Below are 25892 nucleotides of genomic sequence, written 5' to 3' on the forward strand. Positions count from 1 at the left end.
CGTTTTTACTAAGGTCCGTTGGTACCTTTACCATCTCACTTTTTTTACTAATTATTGGTAATTTTACCGAGACAGACTGGTAAACTCACCTAAAAACCGGTATTTTTTCTGTTTTTTTTTCAGGTAAGAATACCACTTTTATTGGTAATCAATTCCCGGTAACTTTGTCATTTTATCTCGGTAATTCTACCATAGTCGATAAAAAATATTAGCGTTTTTACCAAGGTCTAATAAAATTACAGACAAAGTTCAATGATTTTACCGAGATTTCTCGGCAAATTACCAATTCCATAAATGGTAGTTTTACCAAAAAAAACTGGGATCAAACAGAACCCTGAATTTATGGTAATTTTACCCTTTTCTTTGTAAATACACCGAGAATTTTTTTTTCAGTGTAAGGTTTCCCTCTTAAATTTTGGTTAAAACCAGAATGTTCAAGGTGCGATAGTGAAGATCGTCCCACGGTACTTGGACGTTCCCGTGGACGCATTTGCGTCGGATTTCTGGGTTGCGTAACGGGTCGACGGTGGATTTCTGGCGGGAATGATGCGATAATACCAGGTGATTATTGCAGGAGCGGCGCAGTTGCAGCGGCGCTCGGGGCGTTTACCCGCGTCGCGTCACACCGCACCGGCTGCACCGGCACCGGTTACCCTAGTTCCCCGGTCTGGACCAGACTGCAACCGGTTCTGCAAGCCGCACGCACGCCGGCCGCCGGCCCCCGGGCCGGACCTCCATCGTGCGGTTTACGACCGACACGTGAGTCGCGGTTACTGTTACAGGGTCAAGGTTACCGCCGCATTATGCAAGTTCTTGGCCGTGGTCAGGGAGTGCCAGTGCCGTAAGATCAGGTAATGACATCATGCTGGACGTATGCCAAGTGCGGCCAAAAGGAACTTAGTCAAAGCAGGGGTATCGATAAGGGCCGATTTTGGGCTGACCCCAGCTGAAGTTCTTCCACTCCACGATTTTTTGCTCATTATAGGTCGTGCTACGAAGTGCATCATGGTTTGGTCTCTTCCGGTCTCTGTTTGGGTCTAACTTACTAAGTATCTAATGGCCCTAACTCTTGTCAAATATAAACATAGCTGGCAGTGTGAGCATGGTCCGGCGGAAGTATATCAATTTTTTAAGCGTGCCAGTAGGGCTCGCTTTTTTTTACGATGTGTTGTCCGTCCACTTTTTAGAAAAAATTATTACTGTCTGGAGGTTGACACAATACTCTTAAAAATGGGCAATGGAAGTATCTTACGGATTTTAAACCAAACGCATCATGGTTTGGTCTCTTCCGGTCTCTGTTTGGGTCGAACTAACTAACTAACTATCTAATGGCCCTAACTCTTGTCAAATATAAACATAGCCAGCAGTGTGAGCATGGTCCGACGGAGGTATTTCAATTTTTTAAGCGTACCAGTAGGGCTCGTTTTTTTGTTACGATGTGTTGTCCGTCCATTTTTTAGAATAAATTATTACTGTCTGAGGGTTGACAAGATACTCTCAAAAATGGGCAATGGAAGTATCTTACGGATTTTTAATCAAACGCAATCCCTATATTTTTGCGAAGTATATAGCTCCCTCAAGTAAGTAATAATTAATACTATTAATGGACTTCTAAGTTTTGATCATGGTTTGTTCCCGCAAAAAAGAATACTTTACGTACGTGTTTGACCAATACGGCGTTGATACGGGATATTCACAAACTAGGCACATTTTTAGAAGAAACCCAATTCTTAGATTTAAATAAAGCATCGTAATAATTTCCAAGAAATTTAAAAAAAACCGAGCATTCGCGGAGGAATGGAATAAGGAATTGCAAAATGCATGTGCCGAGCATGTGATGAACAATGGAAAAAGTAAAAGTGCTGCAAAAATTCAATGCACCAAAATGGAGGAAGAAAAGCCAGAATGTTATCGCTAGTTTAGTCACAGAAAAAAATCACAAACAGTTGGATTTATTTTAATGGGTGTACAATCCGTTCGTTGGACGTCAAAGTCATTGAAAGACAGATGCATCTAGAGTCATTCAAAGTCACTGATGCATCAAGAGGACACAAGATCCAGCGAGCCGATCAAATATTCGGCATCACTCTCAGTTGAAAAGACTTTTGTTACGTCGAGTTGGCTTAATCGATTGAGTAATCTACATTCAAATATCCGTGAGTTGTCTTTCATTCATTTCCGTAGTTTTTATGCTTCACATACAACTTCGTGTTTTATTACCAGACACGTTAGATTCAAAATGTGATTGTTGTACTGCCGTGATAGCAAAGGGAGCAATAAGTTAATGCTGGGATGACCTCCGAGATACATAAAAGCATGTGCTAACCATGGCTCATACAGACATGTACTTACTGCTCTCTTCACTATCACGGCAGTGTAGGAGCCGATTCATTATAGATAAGGGAAATATTAATACATCACGATATAATTATAAGGAGTAGGATGTAAAAACTGATTTTGAACTCATTAACGGACGAAATTCTGAGCTCGAAAAAAATGATAACCAGGATTTCTGAGGCCCACAAATGAATGTTATGGTAAACTTCTCATCTTCACTCGTCCAGTGCGAATAGAATTTGATACGTATATGTATTAGCGTCATATTTTATTAAATTTTTGACGGACTTAATTTAATCAAATTGTATTAAGTTTATTATCAAATTTATTTGAAGAAAGTCTAAAATAATGACATTTGTGAGCACTTCTTTAATTTTGTCTCATAAAATGATTCCAAACGTCAAAGTTAATCGAAATGTATATTTACATAAAAAATGAATTTTTCCTAATTGTTCAATGATAGAAACTGTTCAAAACTGTGATGCCCCTAGAGTAAGAGGTTTTGCTGCTCATTTAGAGCTTCCAACTTTGTGCCGCTGCCCAGGGCATTTTCAATACCAAATGTACCAAAATGCTTCATGTTACCAGCGTCTGGTATATTTCCCATAGTTTATTGTTTTTTGGCGCGTATACGTAGTATACCGCCTTTGCGATCGTTTCGAACCCTGCTCGATACAATAACCGAGTCCCTTAGTTCCTTACCGAAAAGTGACTACCGCGAACTTCTGAGATTTTCCAAAGCGTGTAAAAAGTTTATTTATCCAACAATAATTATGATTTAAAGTTGTTTCTCATTCTGGGGGTCGCTAGTTTATGTGCAGTGAATACCAAGAGTCTACGTTACTTGGTTTTTTTAAAAAAAGCGTAAGAATGCGACGCGCTGATTTAAAATATGCATATATAAGCAGAATCAAGCGAACTGATTCGAGGATGGCTGAGCAGGTCGGCACTCTCGGAATGAGAATTTAACTCCTTCGTTTTGTTCAAAACGTTGCTTTGACAGATCTGTAACCTCGGTTATACTTTTCAAAAGTTGGTACCTGTTGAAGCATATGCTATGCTAAATGGTCTCCGTGGCGACCACTTTTTCTCTTCATCTTAACCTAATATATATGAAAAAAGAAGTCCTGCTTGTATGATTCTTCCAGTCATAATTTATCCTTAAAAAGGTATTATTAATAAAAATGTGTTTATTTATCTATACCTAATATTGTTGACCTTTTTTCTGAGCTCAACAAAGTGGTGACCCCGACGTGATTCTTTTCTCAAAATCTAGAAAAGAACTAATCATACTGTTGTGTGAAGTTAATTCAAAGAGTGGGTACATCGACCTGGTATATCAAGTTTCTGCGATTTTTTACGGCAAATCGGTAGATTTTCGGGATGTGGATTGCTCACTTTCAATTCATGAATGAATAAAGCATGGACATGGTTGAGCTTCTTTGCATGAAAAGACGTTTAAAATAACAAAATCAAGACATATTTAATACAATTGCATTTATATCGAGTCAATTTCTTTTCAATAATATAACGGTATTTATAATACCGGTAATTTGGGTATTTTAGCCCCAAAATACCTTTAAATCGACTTTATCTTCTAGGAGTTCGACAGAATTTTTCCTTTCTTCGCTTAAATTTTTCCGTAGCACTTTTCTTCAAGAATCTGATAAGATTTTGCTTGAGGCAGATCAAAAAACTTAAATTTGTTCGAATAGCTTTCTAGATTCACAATACACGGTCTCGTGAAGGTGCGTCGTTGACCTTGCAGTGTTGGATCGTGAATTCTCTTGTTGTGCTGCTTGCCTTTTTTGAAATCTCTGTAAATGAAAACTAAAGGGGTTGATATGTGCGAGTTAATGACGCGCCTTATCAACACATTGTGTTGGAGTTCACTGCTTGTTTTTTTTTTTCTTCAAGTGAATGAATGCATTTTTGTGTTGTGTATCATGCGTTATCATTTTGGTAGCCGATGGTTTACCGTCAAACGGCGATTCCGGCATGTCTGATCCCCCTGTGTCGTAATTTTTTCCTTTTTTATAATGTTGGTCCTTCTCTTAAATCCAAAATTCAACTCATTTTATTCAAAATTTCTTGATGTCCACTGTTATTTACTTCTTCTTCTTTTTTTTTATAAAAAAAAATATAAAAAAAAAAAAAAAAAAAAAACATGTTGGTAAAAAATATAGTAACAAGAATTACTGACCTTCTCCAAGGGCCCGTCCGAGGTTGATGTCGATGCTATTGCCGGAACTCGACCGTCTCTCGGCGGAGTTCTCGTCGACCATGGCGGCGGTCATGCCGAAGGGGAGGTTCACCCTGAGCACGTGGTTGTCGACGAATTTGTCGAGGGTGTGCTCCATGAGGGCGCCCAGCGCTGTCTGCGCCTCCACCTCGTTCGACGCCAGCCGCGCTTTCAGCTCTTCTTCCACGATCGCCGGGCTCAGGTCTCTCTTCAGCCGCACTATCGACAAGAAGTTACCCAGCACGTTGAACGCTGAAACACCCCAAATTGAAAAATGATCAGTTAATAATCAAACAACATTTATAATAAATAATCATAATAAATAATCAAACAACAGTGATGTGAACACAGTGTTTAAATCGCTCGTTTTGTAAAGTGCCCAGCTTCAAAGAAAAGAAAAAAAAAATCAGAAAGGAAAAAAAACTGTCCAGTATTTTCGGTGAACGGAAAACGTTGTTGGCACACGTCAGTTCGTTATTAAACTTTGAAGTTGGATACTTTTCGAAGCAAATGCATTTTTTAAATCTCTTTTCAATGTAAAATGAAAAAAATAAAATTTATAAATAAATAAAACCTGTGTGAACCCGAAAAACACTTTTACGGACTGTCCTTTTTTTCAATCTAGGTGGTTTTCATGTAAGAATGTCATGTGTCCCTCAAAGGAAATGTTTCAACGCCTCGATACATTTTTACGCATAAAACAATTTCGTTGATTTTTTCAAAAAGTGGCAAACTGCGGATTTCATTTTTTGCTCTATATACTGTGCTCGTTCAATCTATGAGCAAGTTATCGCACCTTCATGCTGTTGCAATTGACCTTTACATTTCATTTTGCTATCTGCAGAAATAATCTCCTGAGAAGAAAATATTTTGTGACCTACGCAATGGACCCGTTTTTCACAGATCGGCAGCTCTGTCGAACCCAGGCCTCTATTATTTAAATTGCCACGCTCGAGAAGGCAAAATTCTCCAGACGCACATCATCCGGATTTTAGGAAGGAACTGGCAGTTATGTCGAACCAGAACTGAGCAGCGTTTTTCTCGACGAGCGCATTTTCTGAATCCGCTGTTTGGTTTCTCCTGTTTGTGACAAAAACTGTATTTCATACGTTTGCGCCGCTGCTGGCTCCTAACCGTTTCTTCGAATTTAACAACTACGCTGTGATATCACTTTCACTGTCCGCAGTGAATTTCTTCGTCAGTATCGTTATGAGGTAGATGTATGGTAAATCCAAACGATGACCTAACAGTGAATGAAGGCACGACCCTTTTTCAGAAGAATCCCTAGCTTGATCAGCCCAAACCTACTACCATCTATTCGAAAATCATAGTTGTGGTGGCTGCTGCAACTGGAGAGTTTTGTGGTCCCATTGCACGTTTGTACATTACGGTCCGTACAATATTCCTTTAAAAATAAGCGTCGCTGATTTTCTGTTAGATATTAATCCGTCAAAAATGTGTTTCTTGTTTTCGGTGAATATTTTATGGCAAATACGGTAAATCGTTGAGTATAATCCAGCTTCATCGTTTACGGTATTTCATTTCAAATAACTCGACAAGTTATCATTCCTTCATTTTTTATATTTAAGCTTTAAGAAAAAATGCGTGCAAGTCACAATGTATGGTGCTGCATTAAATATGTGTAACATGACGCAAAAAAGCTATAATATCGTTGGCTGAAGTGCAAAACCAAGTGCGTTATTTCAAAATTTCCACTTTTTTATTTTTTCAAATAGAAGCAAGTCAGTTTTAGAGCTTGAAATTTATACTCTGACAGAGAAGAAAAAGCAAAGAATTTTTCAAGGAATTACGTTCACTACTTTTCCTAAGAAAAAATGAAGTATGACAGGAAGTCTACAAAGTTGCAAACGGAGATACGTGGTTCCGCAAATTGGCCATCGATACGGCTAACTCTTTAGCGGTTGAAAGTAAATTTTCATTTGACGAAAGAGAAAGACAGCAAATTTAGTAAAAGCGTTTTTTTTCCTGGGACGAAGAATCAGAGCGATAAAACTGGAGAAAGCAAATTACGAGGCGCAAAAGCTTAGGTTACGACGAGTCATCAAAGGTCATTAGCGTCCATTAACGCTCATGAGTGGCGGATTAGCCAAAAAGTAATGAGCCCTCAAGTTTCGGCCAGTTCGCACCTCTTGATGACCGGCAAAAGTGAACTCGGTGTGCTCTTTTGTCTAAAATCATCTCTGCGCTCTAGAACATTGACACTATCACAATCATAGTTGTCCTCCCGCCAAAAAAGTAATCAAATTCAAATTTCACTAGCCGAAATATAGAAAAAAGGAGTTTCTCTTTTTCGCCCCATCTTTTGTAAGTTTGTTTCCATGTCGCGCTACGGAAAGTTAGTTAGTTGTTGTTAAAGAAGTTACATATAATATGTAAAACTAGCAATGAGCGAAGTTTACTCCCATGGCGATAATGTTACAGGCACTTGGGGGTTAACAAAAATAAATCATGCATTTGAGTCCATAACTTTTACGTATTGAGCCTGGATGACATAATTTAAGAGCGAAAAATAGGATTTACCTTCAATTCAATTGATATGCAATTTTAACTACTCGGATGTTAAAATAGTTGTATCTTTCATTTTGGTTCTTTACAGCGTTCAATGGAGGACAAAGTAATCAACAGAATGTATAGATCATCCATTTTTATTGAGTTTTGAGCTATGCGACACTAAATTAATTAAAACTTTTCCTCAGAAATTTTAACATCCTAATTTTTAGTAATTCTCTTCTACTTTAACTGGATTTTAACGCTACATTAATTTAAAATTCTGAACAAGCTCCATCCCACATTAATTGTTCTTACTCATTCCGCTAAAAATATAAAATCATAATCCCAAACCGCCCCTGTACCGTCCAGGTGAGGTATATTCCATACTGATGAATAAAGCGCTTGTCTCGAAAAGGTGCCAACTCTAAAAAAAAACATTGACGGAAACGGATTAATTTTCCGTCCAAAACTTAATTTCGAAAGAAATCCGACTGGACAATTTTCGGCAAACTTGTCGAAATAAGCGCCTCAATTTTATCGTATAGTTTCCAATTAAGTCATCGTCGTATTAGTATTTTTTCATGAATGTGTCAACAATGGAGCTCAACGCAATCGTGATCTGTTCGACCGAAAACTGTTGCTTTCCCACGGCTAAAAATTTTCACCAGGCCTTGTTATCGTCCTCACCATCGCACTGCGTTCACTATTCAGGCAACGCACACGACATCACGACTGCTCCCGCCAAAATATGGGCAATAGAACATCTCAGGATCCGACCGAACACGGGCCCAAACGTCTTCATGTCACATGAATTCTCAACTGCATCTTTACATTAAATATGATCTTGGGTGGAAGTGCGTATGCTGTATGTGTATTTTGTCGGCTAGTGAAAGCGGGTTGTTGCAAGTGCTAATTCAAATCAAGCACTTTTTCTGGTGTGAATTATTAATATTTGAAGATTGAACCTAGGTAATATTCTACACCCCCCCCCCTTAAAATTCCTTCATTTTTGGTAATTCATAGACATTTTTGAAATCTAGAACCCCCTCCCGCCGGTGAACCATTTTTTGCTACGTTCATTTTTGGTTTGAGGCACTTTTTGCAAACGGATCATTTTCTACACCATCTAATGTTTCATCGTTTGTCTTTTATTGCATCAGTTTCGCGTACAACACTGGGAAAAAAAAAACACATCGGATCTAGAGTCCAGACTCTTGAAAACATTGACAAGAAAAGATACTCTTAATTTAATCGGATTTTTGCTTGAATCAAAACGAAATCCGCTTAAATTAAGAGGCTTGGTTCTTGATTTAAGCTAGATTCAAATTGAATCAAGAGTACTTTTTCTTGTCGATGTTTTTAAGAGTCTAGAATCTAGATCCCATGTGCTTTTTTTCCAGTGAATAGAAAATACCTCAATTCTAAAATTGATGTTTCTCCTAAGAAACTTGACATGTTAAAGGAGGACTGAAACGATTTTTTAATCTCAATCCGCGTGGGATCGTAAGCTAAGATGAGGTTTTGTTTTTAATAGCACGTGCCGACTGCACTTTCATCGATTCGGAAAGTGAACCATCTCAAGACAGAAGCTTGCAATCTACGGGAACAATGCAGGATCTCTCTAATCCGGGAATCAGTCATTTTCCTGAAATATCGCTGCGGCGAGTGAGGCCAATTTCCTAGCGCACCCGCAATCAGGTGCACCGCTTCTTGGAGAAAAGTGCAAGTACATCATTTTGGAGGCAGGATGTGTCAGCGAATCGACTGCCATCTGACGGGGATTGTTAGAGGCAAGACATTGAAGAATGTCCGGGAGCCGCCTAGGAAAATGTGGGCTGCCTCAATTTCTTCACCCGGGATAATTATCGTGGAAAGTGGATAGTGAGTGGATTAAAGATTTGTGCAGGCTCCGCTGCCACTGCTATACAGCTCTGATGCCGGATGTCGTGGCTAAAAAGACGCAGTCTCGGGAAGCAAGCGTCTTGAGGTGAGATTGTAGATTTCAGGTAAAATATTTTGGATCTGAAATTTTTGGCATTCAAGTCAATGACTCATTATTTCTTATCGATAACAGGGAAAATGACTTCAAAATCCAAAATCTAAAAACTGATACATTAGATACTGATACATAAAGTCATTCCGAAGAAGAATGTTGAACGAACATATCGGTTAGAAGAAGCTCAAACAGAAAAAAAAAGAAAATAAAACGGCGAAAAAAAATCTGAATGGAAGGTTGAAGTTTGCAGTTTATAAGGGGAGAGTTTTAGCTGAGAGCAATTTTAAAATGTTCATCTAACATGTACGTGGTTTAATATTTTTGCTGGGCACGAGCCTTATAAGTTTACGCTTTCAACTGTGGAAAGAAATCACGAAACTCCTCGCAACATATTCTTTGAAAAACTAGAGACCTATCCCGTCAAAACTCAAAACTGATACCTATTTCTACTGAAAAATTGTTTCTTCGAAGATTAAAAGATTTATGACCCCCTTTCCCTTGGATAATATAAATGAGACAACTTGGGATCTCTGGATCTGAATTAAATATTAAGGAATGGATTTCATTAAATCGGCTTTTGAATCCTTTGAATGAGCAATGCACCATATCCACTCTTCATCATTAAAATTTGGATTGATACAATTATTTGGAAACTGTAGATCAGAGGAAAATTGGCTTTTAGAATTTCCAGGAAAGGTGGAAATCCCTAATCCATGTCCTGCCCACTAATAAATTGCCTCTAAGAAGGACGCGATAAAAGCCCTCACGCTATGCAAATACATGGTAATCGGTATATGAATAAATAAAAATTGATTCGCCAGCCATGATTACCAAAAGACTTTTGAATAACAGATAATTTATGATGAAACCCTTTATTATTACGAGGAAATAAATCCATTCAGAGTAGTCGATGACATCAATGGTGTAGCATGTTTCTTGCTATGTATTGAATGATCTGCCATTTAAACTGATGGAAAAGGATCGATAAACAGAGTGTTCGCATCGAACACCTGAATAATCGATTCTTTACCATAGCTTCAAATCGGGAAATATCGATAATCGATCATTCACGCCTCGCCACTGGATGACATTCTAATTTTGGAAAAACAGAAGCTAAATCTAATGAATGTTGAATTTAAGATGCAATATAAGATTCGTATTCACTAAAATCTTAATACGCAAAAATAACGATAAGTACTATAAAAAAATAAATAAAAAACGCTGGAAAAAACACATTGGATCTAGAGTCCAGACTCTTAAAAACATCGACAAGAAAAAATACTCTTATTCAATCAGATTTAAGCTTAAATCAAGAACCAAGCCTCTTAATTCGAGCGGATTTCCTTTTGGTTTAAGCTTAAATCTGATTGAATCAAGAATCCTTTTTCTTGTCAATGTTTTCAAGAGTCTGGACTCTAGATCCAATGTGTTTTTTTTTTTTCCAGTGAAGAATAATTATGATGGTAGAAGCTGAGACATTACTTATACATTCTTGCCACGTAAAAAATATCAAAGAATAGAGGAAGTTGTTTGAGGTTATGAAAGATTTCTGCTTTCACGGAGAAAAATTGCTGAAAACCCTCGTTCGACTTCGCCTACTTGACAACAATGTCACTGCAATGCAACGTGCTTAGGTCCTGGGAGAGAAGGAAGAGGGGTGTGGGAGGTGCACTTAGCCTCAATCTTTTCCGCTCTTCCCCATTGGTATTATTAATTTTTTTCCCCCGAGGAGGATGGAGAGCGTTTAAGTTTTGATGTATTGATTCGGTGCATCGAAACTGTTTAGCGGTGAAAACGCGGATTCTGTGAACGGACGGCGCCGACGCTATTTTTCAGAAGGGTCGAATCGTGAGGTAACGAACGCTCACCTTTCACTCGAATAAGGGTGCAGCTCATGATAAATTTCAAAACATCCCCACCTAAAACCGACCAACCCTTTGAGCTACATTCAGTGCATCCTCGGGTTGAAAATTTGTACTATAAATACCGTTAGGGGGCTACACAAATCTCGATTTTTTTTTTTTTTTTTTTTTTTTTTAAAAAAAAACATATTTTTTTAAAAAAGAAAAGTAACTCACTTGCGTAAAATTTAAAAAAAAAAATTCTCAAAGTCAGCTTCCTCAAAAAGATGTGTTTGTGTTTTTTTAAAATTTGTAACCTTGTTAAGATTCAAGCTCAAGGGACTGAGATCGAACCTGCATCGCATGTTTACTTTTATAAATCGAGGAGCGAAGTCGAGTACCGGGAGTCTATACAGCTCCCAAAAACCTCGCGAGATATAAATGCGCAGTACAATTAGCACCAGAAAAGCGTAAGTCATCCTATAAGAAGAATAGATTCTACTCCGCACTCATATCGCTCGGAGTTTTTGGGTGCTATATAGACTCCAGCACAGAATTTCAATCCAAAATGTTTAACAGTGCATGATAGTAATTTTCTGGCCACTCACAGGTCACAAACCCCCAATGACAATGAAAGTGCATCAATTCGTGAGGGCATTTTCTCCATCCTCCGATGGCTAAAGGCACGTTCACATGGGTCGTCAGGCGGCCAGACGTGGAACCTAACAGACCACTCGACGAGCCCTCCACCAAAGCTACAAACTTTCAAAGCTCTCCCTATCGTCACTGTAGCATGGGCCAAGAGAATAAATATAAAGTAAATATGAGTAAGAATACAATATAATAAATGAAAACAAATATTTATTCTCTCGGTCCATAACTGCATGAGGTCTCGGAGGAGGGCTTCGTTAGGCTGCACGTAGCGTAATTTGCGATATATTGATCGATGTGCCATTTAAACCAATGAAAAAGGATGTCGTGGAAACAAGGTTTTCATGAGGACTGCCTTAATAATCGATTCTTCACCACAGCCTCAAATGGTGAGTTATCAATAATCGATCATTCACGCGTCACCACTGGCTGCATGTCAGGCCGCCTAACGTGGATCATGGTGGGCTTTGTGGACGCTACTAAATAGTAACCTACGGTTTTGGTACACTAAAAAAAATAATATGCTGTTTTAGCATCTAGGATGTCGAAAATGTGTACCTGGTTATCCCAAGATGCTGCCTTTACTGCCCTCACAGTTAACTTTACATGCTGTGAATGTAAATTCAACTGCGTGGGCAATCAAGGCAGCATGTTAGGATCACCAGACACATTTTTGACATCGTACGTGCTAAAACAGCATACCATTTACAGTGTAAATTTGACAAAAAATCCGATCAAACAAACGAATCTTTCCGGTTGATCTGACCGAAAGAGTAACTCAAAATAACCTTAAATAGCCAAAAACACGGACATTTTTAACCGCGTAAATTGAAATCTTGAAAGATATGTGGCGATGCTACCGAACAAAAGTAGCACGAGCATTTAATTTGGTTTTCCGAGGTAACAATACACACCGAGAATAACATTTCAGCGATTTATTTCACTTATAGATTGGTATACCCGAAACCAGGAGCGCGGTCTTTTAACGGGATCCCCCGCGTCAGGATACAATACCCTTCATTTTTGGACGGCAATTTTCCCGAGAGCATGCCTCCGGTGGCTGTCCGAATTTCAATACGGAGCAATATGAATACGTCGGAATTTTGCAAATCGAAGACATGGCAAGCGCCCGACGCACAGTGGATCGAGTCAATTATAGCGGTCGGACATGAAATTTTTGACTAAAAATGCAAATTTTGATGTTCATTTCGCCACAGTTTAAACTTCGAGGGGTGCTTCTTGAAGTAAATTTCACGAGGAAACCTCTGGAGCCACTTTCAGAACCTCAAAGTATTGTATAAACGGAGTTTTAAGCGTTTAAAGTTTCCAAATTTTGTCCGACCTTCCCCATTGACTCGATCCGCTGTGCGACGTCGCCGTTGGACCGGGGCCCTGGCGGGAGCGGCGTGAAAACTTGGGAACACGCGTGAAAACAGCTTTCATGATTCAAAAATAATTGTCGGGAGGAATGCGATGTGTCGGACCATGACACGGTCGGTATCGGCTTCCAATCGCTGTCACGCGGCTGCCGAATTTAATGGCTAATGATCGTTTTCCTCGGATATGAAACCGCATTCTTTTCGGGAAGAATGGATTTGAGAGGATTGTGAACGGAAAACTAGCGGGAAAGCTCTAATACGTTCGTTTTAGAGAGGTGCTTAGCTGTTCTCTAAGTAGGCGCGTTTTTAACTTGCCCGAAGAAGATGAGCACCGTTGAGAAGAAAGAACTCACAGGAAAAAGAACACATTGGATCTAGAGTCCAAACTCTTGAAAATATTGACAATAAAAAATACTCTTGATTCAATCGGATTTTTGCTTAAATCAAAAGAAAATCCGCTCAAATATAGAGGCATGGTTCTTGATTTAAGCAAAAATCAGATTGAATCAAGAGTATTTTCTCTTGTCGATGTTTTTAAGAGTCTGGACTCTAGATCCAATGTGTTTTTTTTCCAGTGCTCGCTCACCAAAATTTCAACCATTAATTTTGAGAAAACCACACTACCGCTAAAAAAATAAATTATATTGAGATAAAACGATTATCGTCATCCTTGTTTTGAAATCAGAAGCATTAAATTAAATTAATTAGATTAAGCAAAAATTAAGCTATTCTAAATATGTTAGGCCCTCTCCATCCTGGTGTTGAGCTGGTGCGCCGTTTGAACGCATTACTACTAGTATACTAGAAGTCTAGAGGCAGGTCGAAATCCAAAAGTGCTGCTTATCGGCTGAACGCCTAGAAAACCTAACGTTTACGAACCAAATCGTTTAATAAGCGAGCCTCAGAAAACTTAGGGATGTATTCATAGTCGTTTCTGAAACAGATCCTTCCCTCAGGAAGCTTCGTATGGTTTACATTTTAATTAAGGAATGTTTAAGGAGATCCTCATTATATCATCATGAAAAGGACAGTTTTGGCAATCCTGAGTGAATTGCAATAAGTTACCGCCATAAAACGTACAAAATACGAAAGAAAATGCTCAGCAAGTTTTGTTAATTTTGTATTGAGAGTTTAAGAAGTTGTTTGGTAGGTTTGTACATACCGTATGGTCGGTAGAAATCATGGATTATTTTCTTCTATAATTTGCAATTTTTGCAATGGCAAATCATCGTAACCTCTTGCAAGAATTCATTTACAAAGTTATATTGTTAAATTTTACTCAAAGTAGGCAATAATTGTCCTTTTTATGATGCTACGTCAATTTTTCTTTAAGCTCTGGTGTCCATCGTATGTAAACTGTAAGATGTATAGTGTGCCCAACAAAATATAGCACTCAAGTTGCTAGCACTCATTTAAAGTTGAAATTAAAAAGCTTTAAAAGCGAAAGTTTGCACCTTTCTTTTTGTACAAAAAGGCTGGTGGAAGGTTTTTGTAACCAGATCACATGTATATCTTCATCAGAGTATTCATAATTCTCAGCTAACAGTTAAAAAACTCTCATCTCTAGTTTTCTCCTATACCGTTAAGTATATGATCTTTATGTGATCAGTCACAATGTTCATGCTTGTATATGGTCACATTTGACCTGATCGCATTTTTCAAAAGTTTGCCCGTAAATTCCTTTATTTTAACCTATTTTCCTCGTACGAACGACAACAGCGCGCTTTGGCACAGTAGCCCATAGTGGACCATTACCCCTCCTCCCTATCGATCAGACATCAATCATGCGATGGATTCTTCTGTCGGACAGCACTGTTTGGTTCGATCCTCGTCAATTGGACTGGCTCCCTCAGTTTTGCCGCTGCCACATGCAAACGTACGTTCTGAATAGATTATGGGCCAACTGCAAAACGGGTTCATCTAACACACCACAGATTACTTCTGAGAACTAACGATGGCTTGAATTCTCTTAGCAGGTAGCCGGTTTCAAAAAATTGGCTACTGAATGCAGAACCTGCATACCTTAAAAAATGAACGTATCTTTGACCATCTCGCCTTATGGCCATGTTTCTGAAGTAGCGGCATATATTTACGGGGGAAAATTTCCCAGGGCACCTGCAGACATGTCTTGTTAATATTCGTATTATGTATTTGTTTTATATGTGTTGCTCTCCCTTAGTTGCAAGTACAAGTTTCGCATTTTCAACTAGCGCGTTAAATCCCAATATTGGGGCTCTTCTGTCAAAAGGGAAGTCCGTGTAGGGAAAGAAAATGGAACAAAACATCTGTGTCCCCCTGTATCACTTAAAATATTCTTGACAGTTATATTTGTGATGTTTTGCCTTGAACCCTCTTCGTGAACAATTTTCGAACAAGAACCCAACATCACGCTCGGTTATCCTTTGAAGGGCCTACCGTCCTTTTTTCTACCTTTGATCAAAACATTTTACCGCGTTTGAGGCTTTCAATGAAAAACATAGAAAATCGAAGAAGCAAAAGGGATGTGCATTGCATTTTAGATGAAATACTCAAGGTACTCATATGATTCATTTACGCTCAATTATGCACAGGCGCTGATAAATTGATCCTTAATAAAATTTAGTTTGAACCTATCCCGTTTGGATAATAAAATTATACCAAAATAAATTAGATCACATTTTGCAATCGGGAACTACTATTCGACGGTGAAACTACCAAACCACGTATCTCGTTTGCGGTGTTTAAAAATCTACGCTCGCATTTTATTTTTTTTGAAGTAGACCAAATCGATATCATTCCTTGAAATTTTCACAGAATTTTCTCCGCACGAAGAGGAAGAATCACAGAAATTTTCAAGACCAGACGTTGAGTAGTTTTCCATTTACAAAATAAAGTATGACAGGAAGTCTGCGACGTCGCAAACCGAGATACGTGGTTTGGTAGTTTCACCGTCGTATTGGACTCTTCCCAGAGACAGCATATAAACTGTGAAACTCCCGAACCACGTATCTCGGTTTGCGATGTTGCAGACTTCCTGCCATACTTGATTTTGTAAGTGGTAAACTACGTATAACGTCAATGTTTAAAAACTTCCAAGATTTTCTTCTCTGTCCGTGGCAAATCCTTAGAAAACCCCAAGGAATGATGTTAATTTCTTCTCCTGTACGAAAATAAAATAAGAGCGGAGATTTTTAAACTCCGCAAATGAGATACGTGGTTCGGGAGTTTTACCATTGACATGCCCCTTCACTTTCCATGTGCAGATAGGTGTTTTTATGAACGAGCCGAGAACAGACTATTCCTTACTGCAACATGTAGTTCAATTAGACCAAACACTACACGTGATGCGTTGGGTCCCAAGGATAAGGGAGTCTTGACCTCACACAAAGGACCCTAAACGAACCAACCAACCGCTGAGCCGGGTAATGCCGTGCTAAGGAAAAACGCCGTATGAATATTCGAGGGTTGCCGTTTTCCCTCCGATAAAATATTTATTTTTAAGGGAATTTATGAATATATTTTTTCTGCAATTTGAGATCTTTACATGAAATTGTGAGCAAAATTATCGGAAAAATTGGAAGAAAAGTATTCATAAGTCTTCTCACTGGAAAAAAAACACATTAGATCTAGAGTCCAGACTCTTAAAAACATCGACAAGAAAAAATACTCTTGATTCAATCAGATTTAAGCTTAAATCAAGAACCAAGCCTCTTAATTTGAGCGGATTTCCTTTTGATATAAGCTAAAATCTGATTGAATGAAGAGTCCTTTTTCTTGTCAATGTTTTCAAGAGTCTGGTCTCTAGATCCAATGTGTTTTTTCTTGCAGCGCTCGAAAATCCGTGTTCCTTCAAAAGAAATTTGGCAACGTCTGAAGGTTCATACGGGGTGTTCCCTTACCGGGGTTCCCCTTGCCGGGTTAGCACGGCAAGGTAGGCCTCCCTTGCTTCACGAAATACTCCGGCCGTCAGAACAGGGAGAATCGCGGAAAAGGGGGGGGGATGAGACATGACGAAAAATCGTCGTCCTGCCGACTTAATGGCGCATCTCAATCCCCACATGAGCCCTGTCCTCCGTACAACTCCCTGTATTTCGTGGCTCACCTAGAGACGAAGATACGTCCTTACGTCAGAGCACGCAATGCGGGGCCCGATTTATTAAAGAGCTCCTTTATCCGCGAGTTAGCCGGCGACGACAGCTGTCGAGGCCATAATAATATAATTGAGTGTCCCCCGTGGGAGGGGCGAGCGGGGTGGGAGCGGGGGCGGGGGCTGTCCGTCCCCCACCCGCGATTTGCATCCGCGGCGCGACAGTTTCTTCTCGCTTTCGTCCGCTCCATTGAGGAGATTGATTGGTCCATCCGGAAATAATGGGCCGCGCTATTGACACTAGACACTAATTTAAACCAACACAGGAACACGCGTGCCGCTTTGCCCGAAATACGTCATTTTATTGTTTTGATACGATGCGATTCGAGGTGCGATTTGAAAATCTGGCTGCGTCGCCGCTGTTGTCACTGCTGTCGCACTTGGAGAAGGCTGGGGCCCCTTCTTTTCGGCAACATGGGGCAGTAGCGGATCCAGTATGAGTTGGAGTGGGGGGGGGGTATTTGCTGATGTCGATTAGGGGGTCTTGGGGTGCGGGAGGTTTCCGGGAAAATTTAAAAAAAAAGCCCCTCCCAGATTAAATTTTAAGCAATTTCAGCTTACAATCTGGGCACACTGGAAAGAAGATCTAGAGTCCAGACTCTTGAAAACATTAATAAGAAAAAATACTCTTGATTCAATCGGATTTGTGCTTGAATCAAAACGAAATCCGCTTAAATGAAGAGGCTTGGTTCTTGATTTAAGTTAGATTCCGATTGAATCAAGAGTACCTTTTCTTGTCGATGCTTTTAAGAGTCTGGACTCTCGATCCAATGTGTGTTTTTTTTTTTTTTTTTTTTTTTTTTTTTTTTTTTTTTTTTTTTTTTTCCAATGTGGGCATTATTCGGAAGTTGAAAATTGATGAATAATATCTCTCTCACAGAAATTTTATCTTGGTACATAAAGCCTATTTATTTCGGCGGTATTGAGTAACCTTTGGTTTAGAAAACTTGGTTAAATCGTTCTGGAGTTCTGTCTTGACACCATTTCAGTAAATTTTTCAAAGCTTTTTTTCTCTCCCTCATCTTCCCTCTTTCTTCCTATTCCCCTTCATTTCCTCCTTTTTTGGTTCGAGTGGAGGGGGGCATGTCCCATACCACCATGCCCCTCCCCTTGGATGAGCTTTTAACGTGGGGAGATAGCAGGATGAACCTCTGCATGGCCAGTTTGTAATGTCAGTATGGGTGTAAATGCATGTAAGCAAAAAAAGAGGACAGTACTAACATAACAGTGGAACTGTCCGTCTCTAAGTTCTAACCATGTTTTATTTTCAGAAAGACATATGGTCACCATTTTTCAAAAGAAAAAGAGTTATGTACATATAATTTGGAATTTCCTCTGCACTTAAATATATTAAAAAAGGGAAGGAGAATGAAAGGAGATTAATATTTGGGCTTTAGATTTTATACCATTGTGAGTTTGTCTCTCATTATCGATGCTTATTTCTCTTCACAGAAACAAATATGAAAGATTGTCATCCCATGAAACGGGTTATTTTTCTACCGCTGCGTTTAAATCTCCAAGCTTTTTGCATGTTTCGCGAAGCACTAATGGTGCAGAACAAGGAATGGTTTTCATTTTTCACCGCGACTATCACGGCAAACTGGACTGGACGAAGCGAGTTGTTATATCATGGAACGGTTTACTTTTCTACCACAGCATTCAAGTCTCCAAGCTACCCTGTGTGTATTTTCCGTCTCGTTGATGTAATGAAGCAAGGAGATATTTGATGGCAATATGAAAGATTGTCATCCCATGAAACGGGTTACTTTTCTACCGCTGCGTTTAAATCTCCAAGCTTTTTGCATGTTTCGCAAAGCACCAAAGGTGTTGAACAAGGAATAGTTTTCATATTTCACCGTGACTATCACGGCAAACTGGACCGGACGAAGCGAGTTGGTTTATCATGGAACGGTTTACTTTTCTACCACAGCATTTAAGTCTCCAAGCTACTCTGTGTGTGCTTTCCGTCTCATTGATGTAATTAAACAAGGAGATATTCGATGGTCAAAGTGCGAAACCACGTATCTTCATTGCGGTGTTACGTTCCGCTCCTATACTATTTTTTCGTGGAGAAACAACCCAAATTTATTGCTTGAAATTTTCACAGAATATTCTGCTGATCGCCGAGAAAAATTGAGGAAGTTTTCAAGAAATTACGATGACCAGCTTTCTTGAAGGAAAAAATGGCAGAGAGTCTGGAATGTCACAGACGGTGATAAGTGGTTTTGCACTTTGACCATCTATATGTCCACCAGGGCATCTCATCTATGCCCTCCTCGGTGCTCTCTGCTTATTTTCCATCCGTGCGACTCGCTCCGAGTTCTGTTCAACTTCCAGTCACTCTAGAGTCCCTTTATGCAGAGAGTAAAGACAATACGAATCCATTTCTGATTGGTTCCCGTATTTTAGGCCAAATGGGAATAAAGATTACAATTTCACCAATAGCAAAGTTATAGACTGGAATGGACCGGGGAACAAGGGGCACGGCAAGGAACAAACGGAATGAAAGAGGGGACAGAAACAGGAATTTAGAGATGAGTTGATCAAAGATCACGAAAAACGTTCAATTTGTGTAATCTTTATTTCCGTTTGTGACATCCATGAGCCGTTTTGCCTCAACTCTCCCTTTAACTGGCGTCCTAAGCAAGAACGCCGTAAATCCATTAAGATTTCCTCTCGTTTTTTGGAACTTAACCCTTCAGAACACAAAAACTATTTTACCCATGCACTTCAAATTTTTATGTTAATTTTTTGATGGTATTTGCGAGAGAGTTCTGTAATAACATTGTCTCAAAGTACAGAAGTTTCTCTGCTATGATACGCTGTTTCCAAAAAAATTAAAATGGCGTTTTGCGTTGCATGGCAGATAAAGGGATTTGTGTAATCAATTTGTGTAATCTTCATTCCCGTTTGTGACATCCATGAACCGCTTTGCCTCAACTCTCCCTCTGAAGGGACTCTAAGTCACCCGAGTCGCATCAATTTGCCTTCGGAGGACCAGCAGACCTTGATTTTCCGGGCGCCCAGTTGACTGACCTTGGGACCGGCGGCCCCGACTCGGCGGCGACCCAAAAATCGAAAAACCGTCACACTTGCACAGCACCGGGACAGTGCAATACTCCGGGCGGCCGCGGATCCAATTTTGTCCCGCTCACAATAGAAATGGAAAACTCAGAGAAAGCCGCCGCCCGGCACTTTCCCACGCGGCCGGCGCGGCGCGGCTAAAAACAAGGAACTCCCGCGATTGTACCCTGTCCTGTCACAGACCGAGATCGCTTTCAATTCTTCGTCGAGGGAGGGGCGTAAGGGCGGACCGGGGGGGGGGGGGGTGGCAATTAGCCGTGGAGCACGGCGGAGCACCCCGCGGAAGAGAGTGCGGGCACCCGCGGCGCGGCACCGAAAAATGTCGAGTGACCGCTGTCCAGGCCCGCGTGGGGATGATGAGGGGGGGGGGGGGGGGGGAGTTTCGATGCGCTGCTTCCACGTCTGTACGTAGACGCATAGCGATCCGGAACATATTGGCGCTGTCGAGCCGGAGATTCTTCCACGTGCATTTCGTTAGGAATGATTGCATCGAGTATTCTTGGAGCTGTTGCAAGGGCGCAGGATGTTGATGCAGGAATATGAAAGGAGTTGAAAATTAAAGTTTGTTTGTGAGATAGCTGAGTGATAGAGTTGTAAGGTAGTGAGGGTGGAACTTTGGAGGTGGGAGGTTGCGGTTGCCCCTCCAGAAAATTTGAGAGATTTGCGGATAATCGCGTAACATATAGATCGTTTTCGAAACATCAAATAGGTGAGAATGTATCGATATCGATTGGTTCAACATGTAAACATAGCACAAAAGTCAATCGAGTAATCTGAGGAAATGAGTTTTCTGATGGATTTTTGATTCTATGAGTACCAATGGCATCGCAAGGTGAAATAGTTAGGAATTTTTCATTTCAGCTTTCCATAATGAAATCCTGAAAGTTTTTTAAGGTTATGTTTTATTGTTTTGAACCAAACAATACATCGAGCCACTATCGTAAACGATCTATTGATGGCCAAGTGTGAAACCACGTATATTCATTGCAGTGTTTCAAAATTGCCGTTCCTGTTACATTCATTCGAAGAGAGACAAAGCAACTTAATGGTTTGAGATTTATACAGAATATTCTGCTAATAGAGAAGAAAAAGTCCTGGAAGTTTTCAAGTAATTATATTGACTAGTTTTCCGAAGAAAAAATAAAGTACGACAGAAAGTCTGCAGCGTCGCCAATGGAGGCACGTGGTTTCGCATTTTGGTCATTGATATCTTCCATGTGATATAACCCCCGTCAACCATTTTAACTTGAAATCTGTATTCCACCCTAAGTTAAAAAGCAAAGGCCAAGGATAAGGATATCAGCGGCAAATACAAAATCTGTTGTTTCGATTGCGATAAGTTCTACCTCAGCCAGACCAGAGGGGATATCAGAATTGAGGGACTTGGAGGACAAGGCGCATAAGTGAAGTTTTTGCTGAAAAAAAAAACCAAAAACTTCTTGAATATGTTCTATTCTAGAAGATTCTGCCTCTTTAAATGTATTCTCTACTGAAAAAAAATTATTATTATTGGGTTACATAGGTTAAAAGCCTGGAGACTTAAACGCAGCGGTAGAAAAGTAAACAATGTCATGATATGCCAACTTGCTAATCGTCCAGTCCAGTTTGCCATGATTGTCATGAGTGGAGAAATTACTTTGTCCAACACCTTTAATGTGTCGAGAAACGCGCAGAGTACGAGTAGCTCGGAGACGGTAGAAAAGTGTCATCTCATGACGTAACAACTCCCAATTAGTCCGGCCAGTTATTAACTTTTCAATTTTCAATTTAAAGCAGTTAGGTCAATTTCATCAGCCTACATTTTTAACCTGTCTGATTATGATAATTCATTTATTTAATACTCAAAAATGTGTTTAATATTGATGACAATCAGTTGACTTTATAAATTGTAACGTATAATGATAGGAGCTCTTCAAATATTCAAAAATCTATTTGCCTATGCATTAATGTAATCATCATGTAACTATGATGATTTGAATCGAATTAATGGTTTCTAGACGGTTTCCATTCCTAAAGAAAGACGAAATTTTCAGAAAAATCAACGATACAAAAGTGGCGATGCTCCAACAAAGAGCTAAAGAGTGACAAAGATCGAGCAACACACACTGAAAACAACGAATGATTGATAATGTTTGAATTAAAAGCTGCATAGAAAAGTATCATCCAATAATTATAAATTTTTAAAAGAGATCAACATGTTTTCTTAGTAAATAAGCCCTGAAGAAAAAAAAAACAGATAAGAAATCAAGCAAAAATAAAATGTATGTTTTAGCAATCAGGCATCCACGCTGAGCTAGCAACCACTTTATCCAACGCGCGCACCCATTTTTGCTAATTGCATCAGTTGCAACCATCTGGTCATGGCGTGAAAATGGGGAAACGCACTCTTTATTTTCCTCAAACGGATTTTTTTTTCAATTTTCAGCTATTTACATAGGCGAGGTGGATTAAACGAATTAAGGAGATGATGCCAGTTGAGGTTGTTTTAGGCTTTACATCAACCAAATATTCTCTAAGAGGAGATAGGAACCTTACAATGCTACTAAAATCTTTAAGCTTATTACGTCATTTGTAACTGAATTGCTAATATTATCATCGCTTTATTATAATCACTTTAATGGTATGTTATCAATCTTTTGTTTTCCATTTGTACTTCATTTTCACTCATGTCTTTGCAAATATAATAAACGAATCTGTATTTTAGTTTTTCACAATTTGAAATCGTTTAGGAATGTTATAAGGCCTAATTCTTGCATTTTCCAACGTGCATTTTTAAATGAGAATGTCTCGGTTATTTTTAAAAGCAAAAAATCCAAAAAATCTAGAGAAAAAATTAGTAATGAGAAATTTCTCCCTTGGAACATTTTGCTTACTTTCTTGTGAGATAATTTTATTTCTGATCTTCGCCACAAATTTAACGAATATCTATACATGTTTAAGAAAAAAGAAATTCTATAAATAAACAAATAGAGTTGGAAAAGCTCATCGAGAAAGACCCTTAATACCCCCTTTTTTTAATATACCATTTAAACAAGGTAGAAGCTAGGTTTATAGGATGTGAAGTATTTGGATCACTTCATTTGCTATCATGAAGTCCACGGATTTCCTTGAGAATATGAACATCGAGAGTAAATGAGATACATTGAAAAATGCTCCGGGTCCTCTTGCAATATAATAAGCAGATATGTCCAGTGGCGTGGCGTGAATTGCGATGTATCGATTGTTCTGCTATTTAAACCTATGGAAAAGGATCGATAAACAGGGTGTTCGCAGCGAACACCTTAATAATCGATTCTTTACCATACGTTTAAGTGGCATAACAATCGATACATCGCAATTCACGCTACGCCACTGGATACATCTACCTCATACGGAAGCAGTAAGTCAGTGACTTACGGATTAAGGAACCGTTGCTCCAGACATAGAAACTGGAACATGAATTATGTGTTGATACGTAACCTGCAAACACTGCTCTTATTTGATGAGTGTTTTCCGGCATATACGAATACTTTAAGTAGCACTAGTTTTCTTACGAGTTTTGACACACTGCATGCAATGCGTCCAATGCAAATGATTATCTGCAATTTCCGTAATGCTCTTACATCTCCTGACGGATTTGCATTTTGCTTTTAGAAGATTTCTATTTTACTGTTAAAATTTTCTAATTAATGAATATCAAAACAAGAAATAACTCAATCTAGCACCCAATAAAAACTTCTTCCCGCAATTGACTTGATCGAAATTTTTTTGATAAGTTGGTTTTACCCAGGTGTAGAAATAATATACTGTCCAGTTTTTGAAAATGTTGGATAGTTGGATACGTTGAAAAGACAACATTTTCCGGGTGCATGGCAGATATGCCGTGAGCTGCTCAAACGAAGAGAGGAAAATAAGCCGCCAATAGAAAAACTCGATTATAGTGTGGGGAAAAAACTGGCTGATCGATCGTATCCGCTACAAGTAAAGTAAAAGGAAGAGTGGTAGCAGGTTGAACAGTTGCTTGAGATTGCAACGTTTAAGTGTCTTGTTGCCATATCGTCCACAGAATCCAGAATTTTACTGTATGAAAGTGTAAGAGCATGATGTAACGTTAGGTTCAATAATCTCCGCTAATAAAGGCAACACTGGAAATTCTCTCAGATACACTTCTGCAATGTGCCGGAACGAGTGCAAATCCTGTTGTGGAAACGTGGTTGGGAATAAGCATAAATTTTTCTTCTCAACGTGATGTGAGGTAAAAGATCATACCTCTATCAAAAAGCCATTCAAGGATGGAGATGTATTCCATTCAAGCTGCTTCAATGCAAAGGTCTGCTTCATTATAACTTTTTGTGTTTATAATTTTTTTTTGCCATTTGATCGATTCATGCTGTCGTTGTACTAAACGACACGCAAGTTCCCTAGCCATCATCAATCAAATCCGAGGAAAGCTCGGTTCCCGATAGGTAAAAACATTATGAGTGCAAACGCGGTACATTTCAGTCTGGACTTTGGAAATCTTGCGTAAGAATCAGGGCCGAATTTACCTACTTGCCCATGGGCCGCCTGTAATTTGCCGCCCCCTTTTCATTCGTTTTGAAACAACAATGAAAACCATCAAGTGAACGTGCCGGAGGGCACGGAGGGCCGGTGGGGGTGCAAAAGTCGCGTTTATTTCTTGTTGGGCACATTTTTTGTGAAAGCCGTGTCAACACCAGAAAACTTCACGGAACTTTGCGCGAAAGTTAAGTTCCAAACACTTATTTCTCTGTGGATCAGGCCTTCCATTTATAAGAAATGAACGAAAAAATTATGAAAGAATAAACATAAATGTGATTTAATAATTTTAACCTCCGCCGCCGCGACGCGCTGAACGGACTGTGTTTGATGCAATCCGTGAAGTATTCATACAGTCTTGTAGGCGCTATGCGTTTCACGCCGACCGCTGCTGACCGCATTGTGTTCGACGCAATGCGTGAAGTATTCATGCAGTCTTGTAGGCGCTAATATGTGTTACATGGTGACCGCTATGCCGAGGGGTTCTCATTTTCATCTCAGAGTCTTCGTCATCATTGCTCTCGGCGCCGCGACACTCCAGGTCAAATTGCGTGTTTGGTTTCTCTTTAAATCGACTAATTAAAGGTGATATCTCTTGTATCACCGAAATGCGACAAAATTAGAAATTACTATACTCCCTAGATATGAGAGATTCTGTCACCTGTTCTAATTTTCTGAATCCGATTTTTTTTAAACCTATAACTTAAAAAATTGTAGAATTTGCCGCCCCCCAAATTTGCCACCATGGGCCGCGGCCCATGTGACCACCCCTTAAATCCGGCCCTGGTAGGAATTGAACTTAGAGAGTTGCTGTTTAGACAGCTGATCTACAAGAATCAATCATCAAGAATCATCACGATTCTGTGACCAGCGGAACTGACTCATTCAGCATGTCTCTAGTAGCAAGGGGTTTTTTCCACGGCTTTTTTTCAGGAGATCCATAAAAATTTCTAGGAAAAGGCACGTTTGTGTGTGGAGATTACCGGTGCACCCGTCCTTTAAATTAATCAGGTATAGCAGAGCATGATTACTTAACCTTTGCCCATGGAATTTTCAATTTTCAAAAGTCGGGAGACGAGCTGCTCATAATTGATCGGTTCTGCCCACTCGATTAATAGATCGCAACGGCAAAAAGTCGTTAAGCGCGAAAGCACTCAAGTTTACAACACCTTTATTATGATTACTCCTG

General features: G+C 39.5%; 1 protein-coding gene across 1 annotated transcript in view; it reads right to left on the reverse strand.

Moving 5' to 3' along the window:
* LOC109039061 (uncharacterized) overlaps positions 1-25892 on the reverse strand; it is a 60615-nt gene that overhangs the window by 17627 nt on the left and 17096 nt on the right. Inside the window, exon 2 of the mRNA XM_019054394.2 lies at positions 4541-4831. Within this exon, the coding sequence (XP_018909939.2) occupies positions 4541-4831 (291 nt within the window). The remainder of the gene's footprint in view (positions 1-4540; positions 4832-25892) is intronic.

This window comes from Bemisia tabaci, chromosome 4, assembly GCF_918797505.1.
Source record: "Bemisia tabaci chromosome 4, PGI_BMITA_v3".
In the NCBI taxonomy this organism is placed as follows: domain Eukaryota; kingdom Metazoa; phylum Arthropoda; class Insecta; order Hemiptera; family Aleyrodidae; genus Bemisia; species Bemisia tabaci.